This window comes from Schistocerca gregaria, chromosome 2 (assembly GCF_023897955.1).
Source record: "Schistocerca gregaria isolate iqSchGreg1 chromosome 2, iqSchGreg1.2, whole genome shotgun sequence".
In the NCBI taxonomy this organism is placed as follows: domain Eukaryota; kingdom Metazoa; phylum Arthropoda; class Insecta; order Orthoptera; family Acrididae; genus Schistocerca; species Schistocerca gregaria.
The window spans coordinates 601,150,061-601,162,312 of NC_064921.1; the positions used below are offsets into that span (position 1 = coordinate 601,150,061).

At 41.4% G+C, this 12,252-nt stretch overlaps 1 protein-coding gene across 1 annotated transcript in view; it reads left to right on the forward strand.

Moving 5' to 3' along the window:
* Positions 1–11,853, forward strand: part of LOC126335892 (lysosomal acid glucosylceramidase-like) — a 126,522-nt gene extending 114,669 nt beyond the window's left edge. Inside the window, exon 10 of the mRNA XM_049999363.1 lies at positions 11,736–11,853. Within this exon, the coding sequence (XP_049855320.1) occupies positions 11,736–11,853 (118 nt within the window). The remainder of the gene's footprint in view (positions 1–11,735) is intronic.
* The last annotated feature ends 399 nt before the right edge of the window (positions 11,854–12,252 follow it).

Below are 12,252 nucleotides of genomic sequence, written 5' to 3' on the forward strand. Positions count from 1 at the left end.
TTTCTACTTTCTGATTCGACGTATCGCAAAATCGGTTCTGACCCTACCAGGAGTGTTGAGAGAAAGACTAATAACCTCCCGCAGAAACGTTCTTTGTCACAGGAGACTATAAAGAGTCTCAATTGTTACTGTGCTGTACCACCTAGATAACATAGCCTCCCTAAGGTCCATAAAGAGGATGCCACGTTGAGGCCTATTGTTTCTAATATTTGTGCTCCGACTTATCGTGTAGCTAAACATCTTGCTAGTTTGTTGAGCCCACTAGTAGGTAGGTGTGAACACCACCTTAAGAACTCTGCAGATTTCTTACGTCGATTGCAGGAATTGCGTTTCAATGACTCTGATATTTTAGTCAGTTTTGATGTAGTTTCTCTTTTCACTCACGTTCCTCTCTCTGATTCGTTGCAGCTAATTGAGGTTAAGTTTGGTGTCGAGTTAACAAATTTGTTTCGACATGTGCTGACTTCCACTTAATTTTTATTCAATGGTCAGTACTAGGAACAGACTGATGGAGTTGCAATGGGAAGCCTGTTGTCACCTATTGTGGCCAATTTGTTTATGGAGGACTTTGAGGAACGTGCATTGGAGTCAGCGACTTTGAAACCTTCGTGTTTTTTTTTCAGATATGTAGACGATACTTATGTTGTTTAGCCTCATGGTAATGAGAATTTAAATCGGTTTTTGGAACAGCTGAATTCAATCCACCCTAATATTCAGTTCACTGTGGAGGTGGAAAAGAATGGATGCCTTCCCTTCCTTGATGTGTTGGTCAAAAGGAAGACTGATGGTACGTTGCGACATTCTGTTTATAGGAAGCCCACTCACACTATTTGTATCTGTGAGCTTATAGTTTTCACCATGCATCTCAGCGTGAAGGAGTGCTTCGTACCTCGGTTCACAGGACCCACGTTATCTCAGACCCTTGAAAGTTTGGCAGCTGAGCTATCACATCTTGATGTCACCTTTCGTCAGAATGGTTATAGTGAGAGGCAGATCAAACGTGCGTTGCGCTATCAGCCTTCTGTGCAACGGGTGAGTGACGAAAAGCAACGAAGTGGCACCTAAGTCCATTTTTGCCTTACGCAGGAAGAATTTCCAACAGGATTGGCCGTATTTTGCGGAAATATGTTTTTCGACCACCTTCTAAGATTAAGGCCCTGTTGGCGTCCGTAAGAGATGATCTTGGTTTGCGTAAGGCTGGGGTCTATCGTATTCCTTGCAGTTGTGGCATGTCATAAATTGGTCAGACAATCAGGACTGTGGAAGATCGGTGTATTGAACATAAGCGACTCACACACGCTTACAACAGCCGAGCAAATCCGCTATTGCAGAACACTGCCTTGACACCGGTTGTCCTATGGAATACAACAATACGGAGATTCTGGTTTGCACGTAAAGCTATTGGGATAGTGTTATTAAGGAAGCTGTTGAAATCAAACTATCAAGCAACCTTATTAACTGAGATGGTGGATTTTGTTTAAATGCTGCATGGAATCTGGCTCTGTCTCATCAAAAAACAGAAGGACAGAATTATTGCTACCTCACCTGTTCATTAGTCACTATCGCTATTTCTGGTGTTGGTCATCTTTGTTTGTGTTGACACTTGTTCTGTGTGTGATATCTTCCTTGTTTCTCCTCTGTGAAACGAGGTATTAAATTTCCTTGCACATTGCTTCTTCCTTGCATTTGTGCCCTGAGAATGGCAGGGTGTGCTCCTGTCGAAATATCGGCGGTGGTCGACGACGTCACCCGGCAGCAAACCCGTAAGTTGTTCGAACCTCGTTTTCCCGACAGTGGTGGTTCCACTGCTTGGTTCGCTCCTTTGTCTCGGTGTTGTGGGGATAGACCTGTCATTCGTTGATGGAAATACGATGGCTAAAGGAGTTACCTGGATCGGCAGGACAGGACTCAGCTACGACACTACAACTGCTGCATCTGTTCAGCTGGCTTTTTGATTGGCTGAAGACAGTCGCAGGCGACCCTTATCGTCTTCAAAATGTAGTGTAAGACTGTGAACTCTGACCCATTGGAGATTTTTCCGTTATCACACCGATTGCGACATGCTGGTAGTCTAGCACCCCGGCCTGCACTTATCTTGCGATTCCCGCTTCTTCTCAGAGAGATGGTCTGCCCTATCGTTTTACATCTTTCATAATTATCTTACTGGAAGCGTCTGCGACACATAACCGCTCCCTGTTATAATGGTGCATTATTACTGTACTTTTCTATCATTACAGCATGGATTGTTGCGGCGTTGTTCCCCTTTTAATGCACAAAACTAATTACCGGACGCTACTCGACTTTATCAGTGCACTTTGGCATTTTCTTCTGTCTTCCTTTGCAGGAATTTCATGTGTACCATAAGTGCAGAGAGATACCTAGAAACAAACAAATATATTAAGTATATAACTTTATTTTACGAAGTGATAATTAGAGCTACACTCCCAGAAAAAGTTAGTATAGAGGTTTCTAATTCACTCAAGATTTATCGTTGCTACATTGTTTATGGAGTACATGCGATGATAACAGTGAGAGACCAATAGCATAAGTGGTTCTGAGGTACCAGCTATCGATCCATACTGAATGGCCCACATTAGTACGTGGTGTAGCCTCCACGCCGGCAATCCAGGCGCTGACTCTGGCGTCCAGTCAATCGTGCTGGTAGCGAATACTGTCCTAGGCTACGTTACGCCACCCTGTTGGCTGATGAGTCGCACAAGTCACTTCACGTACCAACATATCCAACACGAGCTCTGTTTGGGACAAGTCCAGAGTGCGCAGATCGCGCTGGCTGGGGAAGTTACCGCGCATCTTGCAGAGCACGTTGAGTTTCACAGGCGGTGTGACCGAGCATTATCCTGTTGGAACTACGCATCACCTTCCTATTCCACGAATGGCAAAAGAAAGGGTCTGCATGATCTGAGGGCGGGTTAACGTCACCTCCAGGTTATCGCACCCCAAATCATAGCGCCCGGGTTGTGACCAGTGTGCCTTGCACTATACGAGACAGTGCCGACCACATCTACATCGTTCACGCAAGCAACCATCACTCGCGTGTAGGCAGAATGTAATTTCATCTCTGAAGACCACAACGTGCCATTCCATTTTCGAAGTGATCCTCTGGCGGCACCAGTCGACAGGGCATGTCGAGTTTGTGGCGTGAGTGGAAGACGAGCTGCGTTCCTGTAGTCCCATAGGTAACGAAAAGTTCACAACAGTTCGTGTTGACACGTCTGGACGCACAAACTCTCTCACCTGTGCTACAGTAGCTGTACGATCTGCCACTGCTGCCTTTACAATACGCCGATCCTGACGGGCGTCTGTGCTGCATGGACCTCCAGAACCTCGTCTACATGTGTGACAATGTTCAGGTGAGCACTGACACCAGCATCATTGCACAACTGACGCTGCGCGTGCAACTTATATGGCAATTCTCTGAAAGGACCACAATTCGATCCCTTCCAAACTCTCTCAGTTGGCTGTAAGGAGCAAGCGTATATCTTCGTGAAATGCCTTTTTGCTTCACACGTCTTGCGGCGGCGCGGTTCTTTCCGTCCCTTTACGACGAACCTGCAGCTACCTGTGAACATTGTCTCAGCAGATCATCAGTAGGAAAGGCGAGTAAAACCTATTGTACTTCGACGTGAAACAGGCTGCAATTTAAGTCACTAATCTACGTTTCGGGAGAAACACGGAGTGAAAGTTTGGAAATTTTCTCCTCAATTAATATATTCTGAAACTTAGGTGAACAAGTGTCACTGCCAAGCTCGTGGTAGTCTTAAAACAGTCACTAACAATCCCTTTCACTCACGTTAGCAAGTTTATGGTGCTGCACTTCCCGATAACGTAATAGCTACAAAAATACTGATTGTTTTTGATTGAGAATGCTCTCCAAATATTAAGTCTGTCGGTACTAAATGCAGTCACAGTTTTTAGCCACCGACCTGCTCAATACGCCACGCGGAATATATGTCTTTTCTCGTCACAAAATTCACTTAAAAATTCCAAAATTTCTTCACACACATCGCAATGATTATACCGTCACTGTCCAACACTTTTGATTTATGAAACACTGCAACTTATCATTTCCATCGGAATTACTACTGCACACGTTCGATCTCTTTCATGGCTAGGCTTCGACTCCTCTCTAGAATACTCTAAGTCTTCTTTACCAGCAGAGAAAGGCGCGCGAAGAATATTGCTTTACCATTGGTCAGTTTACTTAATAGCCAATAGCAAAACAACATTCTCCCGCGTCACGCTGCGCTTTTCGTCCATAACCAATCGCAAAATAGTAAACCTCACGACTGCACTTTTTACCGACATAATTATCCAATATACTTAAGTTTTGTTTATGCATAAAGTTATTTACTATTGTTATTTATACCTGAATTAACTTTCCTTTACCATAAACTTACTTTACAAATCTATTCTACAAAAATCCTCTTTGTCCATATCCATACTTTTTCGAAATGTTCCCACACTATATCCTACTACATAACTCGTTAAACAATTATCTTCATATTAACCTTAAACGCATCATTCATACTGCTAAAACACATTTATAACATCTTACATACACAAAAAGACATAATAACACTTTATGAAAATACTAGAACAGTTTATGAAAAACATTCTATTACTTTAGAGTGCTTTACTGGGCACAATCGAAACTAAATCATTCCCCTATCCAATACTGTCCTCTATCGGCTGATACATAAAATACGTGCGCATCCTGTCTTGCGTCATCATCTGTCACTCTCCAGCTCTGATACACATCTCCAACTTAACCGCTTCCAGGGCAGGATCGTTATACGGCGCTATGCCTCACACCCCTTATGATTATAAAATTTGATTCCAAAAAATTTTAAATTTATACTGATATCGACCATGACTTAAAATTACAAAATATTTCACAAAAATATTCTCATTCTTATAGACTAAAATCACAAATCTCTTACTTTGCACTTGGCAGTCAATAATTAACGTAGTCTAAAATTTTTAACTTCTTTGATAATAATCCTTTCTTACTTGAAAACATTTTTTACAAATCTCTCAAAAACATTCCTAACTTTTTTAATAACTTTTTTACATTTACTTTTTGATTGTCTTTATTCAGGCACTGTGGTTGGTGTCCTACTATTTAATAATAGTATTTTGTCCTACCTAAAAAAAACTGCACATAACTATCGCCTCTTTATCATACACTTTTCCATGAGTCTTGAGTATGGCACCCTGCATTGTAGCGTCCATAACACATCCCCGTTCACCACTTATTGGTCCCTCCATGGTTTACATGCATTGCTGTCCCAGAATACATACTTCCTTCTAAGCCTACTTCGTTTATATACATCCTAATATACAATTACTTATAGTATAGGAGATTATTTACATTGTTTACTATTTAGTTTAACTTGAATTCAAATGAAAGTACATTAACATAGTATTGCTTACTCAAATCAGCAAGGTCAAATCTATTCGAAAATCTTTTTTAAAATTTACTTCTTTTCCAAAAACTTAATGAATTTAAAAGAACTAGTTGCTATTTTAAGCAAAGGTTACATTAATTTTTTCTGTTGAACTTTCACTCAACTTGAAAATATTTAATGGCAAAAAACACATTTCCTGTAAAGCAGTTATTTACAAACATTTTTATAGTACATTGTTACCACTTTTTATGTAGTGTTTCTTTTCATATCTTCTTCCTCATAGTTTCACCGCTCTGTAACAGAAATCAAGAATTGTATTTACAAAATATACATATATTCTCCACATTCATTCATACTCCACTCATATAAAATATTCTTCACCTAGATCTCCTTTACTAACTGCCCTTGTCACGTCTGGGTATTCTCATATTTCTATATGTCAATCAGCCTTCAATCACAAACTGACCTCCATCTCTCTCACCACAAAAACCTACTTCATCTTAATCCCATGACTCCATCTTACACCTACAAACACACCTTCCCTGATAGAGAAGAATATTACAGAAGATAGACTCAGATCAGAATGATTAGAAGAGGAAGACTGGCAATATGAAAAGAAAATGAAATTGCACTGCCAGTAACTTGAGGACCTGGTTTTCGTCAAGCACCTAGCATTGTATAGGTTGCAATGCCCCCTGAGGCCTCCAAACGTAACTCACATCTACCTCAGGGTCCACCCCCACATCGTCTCCATACTCATTATAGTTCCCCCAAATCCTCTGTCCTTCTAAATACCTAACTGGTATACTGGCTACTTCTTCATCGATGACATAGTCTTTTCGAAAAAATGGCACAACCACATCATTCCCATTTATTTCAAAAATTATCACACTTTCTTTAAAATTTAATATCCGTTTGCAATGGTTAAAGAAATCTACACCAATCAACATTTTATACACAGATCAGGAATTCTAAGGAAGTTATGGAATACTTTCACCCCATTTAATTTCACTGGCAACAGAACTTCATGTCTAACAGGTTTTTTCTTTTTTCCAGTAGCTACAATAATCTGTACCCCCATTAGTGGCATAATTACAAGATCATTCCCTTTTTGCAATGATTCTAACCAACCTTTACTCACAGCACATAAATCAGTACCTGTATCTGATAAACACTGTACCTTTTCATCACACACTTGTAGACTAATTATTGGTTGATTCAATACTTTCCTTTTCTTGCTAGTATCAGCACCCTTCTCCAACAAGTTGTTCACAACCTCTCTTCTATCGAAACCTTGCCTGTTTCCGGAAATTACAGAGATTTTTGATGAATCACCTTTACCACTTTTCTCCCCAATACTAAGTATTCTATTCACTAGTAACAATTCAAAACTCTCTTCTGGCGCATCGCTATTCTCCATTATAGCCTCTCTCTCTTCCCTTTTTTCACTATTAACTGGTCGAACCCCATTTTGGTCACCATCCTCCTGCTTCTCCCTAATAGCCTCACAAATGTCGTCACTAATTTCCTGTAATTGTGCATCCTCTGTACTTTCTCCTTCCTTATAACATGACTCGACTTCAGCTTGGTTGCTAACCACTTTCTTGCACTCGGTTTCTGTCACATATTCCACTAATACACCATCCCTCTCGTCTGCAGTACAGTGCTTATATTGTTTGTGGCTGTCAAGTCTCTAAACCTACATTAAACGTACAGTTTTTAACGTAGCTCGTTTCGTGTGTTGCTACTACCTTCTCCTGTACCTCTCTTACAGTTCCTGTCTGGTTACTATTAACACATACAAAAGATTTTGCTAGCAGGCTCAAACTACTACTTCCCGTCTGGTAAATGCTAGCCCTTTCACAGACGGCATTTAGTTTGACGGATTCTGTAATTCGGTATCCTTTCTTACGTTTACCCCCCTCTGCTGCTGCCTTTGCACAACATCATTCTCTCGCACTGGAGAATACGATCGATAATCGTGCACCTGTTCCCCATTACTTCGCCCGTCATTGGCAGGATAGCGCCACCTCCCGGCACCTCTGTCCCTGCCATTTCCACGGACCACGCCAATTCTGTTAATGTTTAGATTATGACGCGGTCCTGCATCATTTGGTGGTCTGTCATTACTATTTGCATATTCCTCCTCATGCAATAACTTCTCAACCCTCTCCAAATGACAAATGAACTTAGGCACATCATCCCCCGGCGCTGAAATAAGTTTGTTCCGCCAGTGCATAGGCAGTTTACCTTCCAAACCCATAACAATTTGTTCTGGCTCGATTCTGTTGTTTAAGTATGACAAATTTGTCATCCACTTTAATGCGAACTTTTTTACACTTTCCCTTCTGGGATTAAACTTTTCCTCAGCCCAGAAGCTATTTAATAACTTCATCTGTTTTCCCTTACCCCAATATTCTTTCAAAAATGCCGCTTTTATTTTATCCAAAGTATCGTTCTGCTCAGTAGCAATAACCCCCCAAGTTATGGACTCTCCTAAGAATTTTGACGTAATAAAACCTATTTTTTGTTTGTCTGACCGCAAACTAGGTTACACACCTTCAAAATCATCCCAAAATTCTTTTGGATGCTCATTTCCTGTTGGATCAAAACGTAAAAACAGTCTGTTAGTGACATATGAAATTTCAGATGATTCTACCATAAAACTACACACACTACTGTTAAATACATGTTTGAGGTTAGTTGCAACTTGGTATAGTCTACTGTCATGCTCATCCAACCTACTTTCCACCTCTTCTACTTGGTTAGTTAGCTGAAGAACATTTTTTCAGACTCATCCACTCGTTCTGACACAGTTTTTACTTCATTCATACATTTGTCAGATTCAGAACTAATTTTGCTGGCTAACACTTTGTGATCGGTTTCACATACAGATTCTACAGCTGCTATTTTAACCTGTACTTTTTGTATACCTTCTTTAATTTCATCTACTCTTTGTTTGTTTCCAATAGCAACTCTTTTCAAAGCCTCTGTTAATTCACCTTTTACAGTGCTAACAGATCGTTTGCAATTATTCTCAACTCGAGAGATTTTGTCATCTACTTTATTTTCTAATGACTTCAATTCATTTTCCCACATTTCTTTTAAAACAGCAGTCTGCTTCTCAAGTTTTTCATTAAAACCACTGCCAAGTTTTTCGAGTTTACTATTAATTTTTTCAGCCAAATTAGATTGTCCTTGCATAGAGCCCATTAAAACGCCAAACATTTCCTGCATACTACCTAGTTCCATTTTTGGCAGACGGCCGCTGTGGCCGAGTGGTTCTAGGCGCTTCAGCCCGGAACCGCGCTGCTGCTACGGTCGCAGGTTCGAATCCTGCCTTGGGCATGGATGTGTGTGATGTCCTTAGGTTAGTTAGGTTTAAGTAGTTCTAAGTCTAGGGGACTGATGACCTCAGATGTTAAGTCCCATAGTGCTTAGAGCCATCTGAACCATCATCCATATTTGGCATCACTGTTTCTTGTTTACCTTGTTCTACCGGAAGTATACCAAATTTGGTATCCACATTTGACACGTTTGCCACATTTGATTCAGTAACATTACTAACACTATCACCACACAACTGATAGTTACTGAGTTCATGCTTAATGTCTCTTTTGGGGTTAATATTATCCCCACTAGTTACATTAACAGACGTACTTGAAACAGACTCAATTCCACTGTCCGTAAATAATATAGAAATATCGTCAAAAACATGCCCTTTTCTTTTTGAGGTCTACTCTTTCTCTCTGTTCAGGTGTGCTAATGTGTGAAGCACTCACACTGAATGAAAGTCCTTCCTCCTTCACCATTTCACAAAATCTTTATCACTTGCCATGTTTCTCAGTCTTTCAGCACACACACACACACACAACAGATGTAACTATGTTGACCTTTCTTTTATCGAATGCTGCAGCCTCGGCGTGTTGAAACTGCGAGTTCTACCCCCTACGGCTGCTGCCCCGCTCGTCGTGTAGACTAGCCGCGCTGCCCCGTTGTACTGCTCGCCGCCACCGCTAAAATGCCATCTGCTGCTTCGCTGCGTACCCGTTGCTACTGCAGCCATTGCGTGTTATCTTCTTTCTTGCAACTCCAGCAACTCGAAACGGGATCCGATAAGACTTCTGCTAGTACCGGTTCACTAGATTCTTTCACTAACGTTCACTGTTCAGTCCATCAAAATCTTTCTCTCGACCGCGGATACAAAAGACTACGGCTTTAGTGTGTCCCAGCACCGATGCACCACGTGCGGCGGCGCTGTTCTTTCCGTCCCTTTACGACGAACCTGCACCTACCTGTGAACATTGACTCAGCAGATCATCAGTAGGAAAGCCGAGTAAAACCTACTGGTTCAAATGGCTCTGAGCACTATGGGACTTAAGATCTATGGTCATCAGCCCCCTAGAACTTAGAACTACTTAAACCTAACTAACCTAAGGACATCACACAACACCCTGCCATCACGAGGCAGAGAAAATCCCTGACCCCGCCGGGAATCGAACACGGGAACCCGGGCGTGGGAAGCGAGAACGCTACCGCACGACCACGAAATGCGGGCCAAAAACCTACTGTACTTCGATGTGAACCAGGCTGCAATTTAAGTCACTAATCCACGTTTCGGCAGAAACACGAAGTGAAAGTTTGGCAATGTTCTCCTCAATTAATATATTCTGAAACTTAAGTGAACAAATATTACTACCAAGCTCGTGGTAGTCTTAAAACAGTCACTAACAATCCCTTTCACTCATGTTAGCAAGTTTATGGTGCTGCACTTCCCGGTAACGTAATAGCTACAGAAATACTGATTGTTTTTGATTGAGAATGCTCTCCAAATGTTAAGTCTGTCGGTACTAAATGCAGTCACAGTTTTTAGCCACCGACCTGCACAATACGCCACGCGGAATATATGTCTTTTCTCGTCACAAAATTCACTTAAAAATTCCGAAATTTCTACACACACATCGCAATAATTATACCGTCACTGTCCAACACTTTTGATTAATGAAACACTGCTAGATCCGGCAACTTATCATTTCCATCGGAATTACTACTGCACACGTCCGATCTCTTTCATGGCTAGGCTTCGACTCTTACTATTGTTATTTATACCTGAATTAACTTTCCTTTACCATAAACTTACTTTACAAATCTATTCTACAAAAATCCCCTTTGTCAAATCTATTCTACAGAAATCCCCTTTGTCAAATCTATTCTACAAAAATCCCCTTTGTCAAATCTATTCTACAAAAATCCCCTTTGTCCATATCCATACTTTTTCGAAATGTTCCCACACTATATCCTACTACATAATTCGTTAAACAATTATCTTCATATTAACCTTAAATCACACTCACGCATCATTCATACTGCTAAAACACATTTATAACATATTACATTCACAAAAAGACATTATAGCACTCTATGAAAATACTAGAACAGTTTATGAAAACCATTCTATTACTTTAGTGCGCTTTACTGGGCACAATCGAAACTAAATCAGTCCCCTATCCAATACTGTCCTGTATCGGCTGATACATAAAATACATGCGCATCCTGTCTTGCGTCACCATTTGTCACTCTCCAGCTCTGATACACATTTCCCACTTAACCGCCTCCAAGGCAGGATCGTTATACGGCGCTACGCCTCAGTCTGTACCACACCGAGCCTTCTGGGTGAACATTCACTATTAGAGGGTAGAAACATATGATACTATGGTAGCTGTGCCGCTACGCTATCTGTTGGTGGACTACGTTGAAACCATTATCAGTAAATCCACTGTCCTCTGGGTGGCGTATGCCGTCACTGGATCATAATCGATGTGGTCTTTCCAGGTGTACTAATGTATGTGGCCGCGCCTCATAATATTACAAATGTTTATCATTTCCTGCAGGATGTATACAGTAAAGATGCAAACAAAAAAAATATTTTTGTTTCCACTGGCAAAAACATAACCTAAAGGTAGATTGTAAAGTCTGTAGCTTACGGGAAGGCAGAAATTATTCTGGTTATGTGGGTATCTTCTAATAAAGTATTGCAATAATGTCGTTTGTGACAATTCCCTGCTTCAGACAGTGCCACGCTTAACGAAATGGCGTTTACAGTCAGTAAAAAATAACCCTTGTTTCTATTTTATTGTCTAACTACAACATGATGGTCGATGTGGAATGCAGGAATCTGCAGGCGCACCAGAGTACTGGACTCATAGAGCAGAGTCTTGCAACCAGATATTATACAGATCAGTTCCCATTATTACCCCTGGCTGCATGGTAGGCTGTGTGCTGACCCCGTTGTCTGTGTGTTGTCAGGCAGGAGAGGCGGCGCTCCGTGGTGGTGTCGGACCCTCAGCTGGGAGAGGCGTCGCTGTCGCTGCCCGCGCACTCGATGCACACGCTCGTCTACCGGCGAGCCGGCAACACTGTCTGAACGTCGCTTCTGCACCACAGCACTCCTCAGACACACTTGTATTACAGACCAAATAAACACACACCTACTGAAAAATCTCTGTTTCTATGTTCCACTGCAGCTTCCAACAACCCTCCTACTTTGTATACCTAACACTTCAGACTCTACCTTCAAACTTGAGGCGTCCCTCTTTATGTTTGAACTGATGTTGGCTGTGTGTGGCCACTGCACACAACGAGGAGACCATCACAATGAGAACAACAACTTAGAAGGGAAATTCCCCATCGCACTCCTTTCTGATTTACTTGTAAAATGAGCCATTGGATAGCTCGTCAAAAACTGAACACACATCGAGCATGAAAAGAGGAAGAAGTATACTGAACTGTGAAATAAGAACCAAAATAGAAATAGTGAGCGATA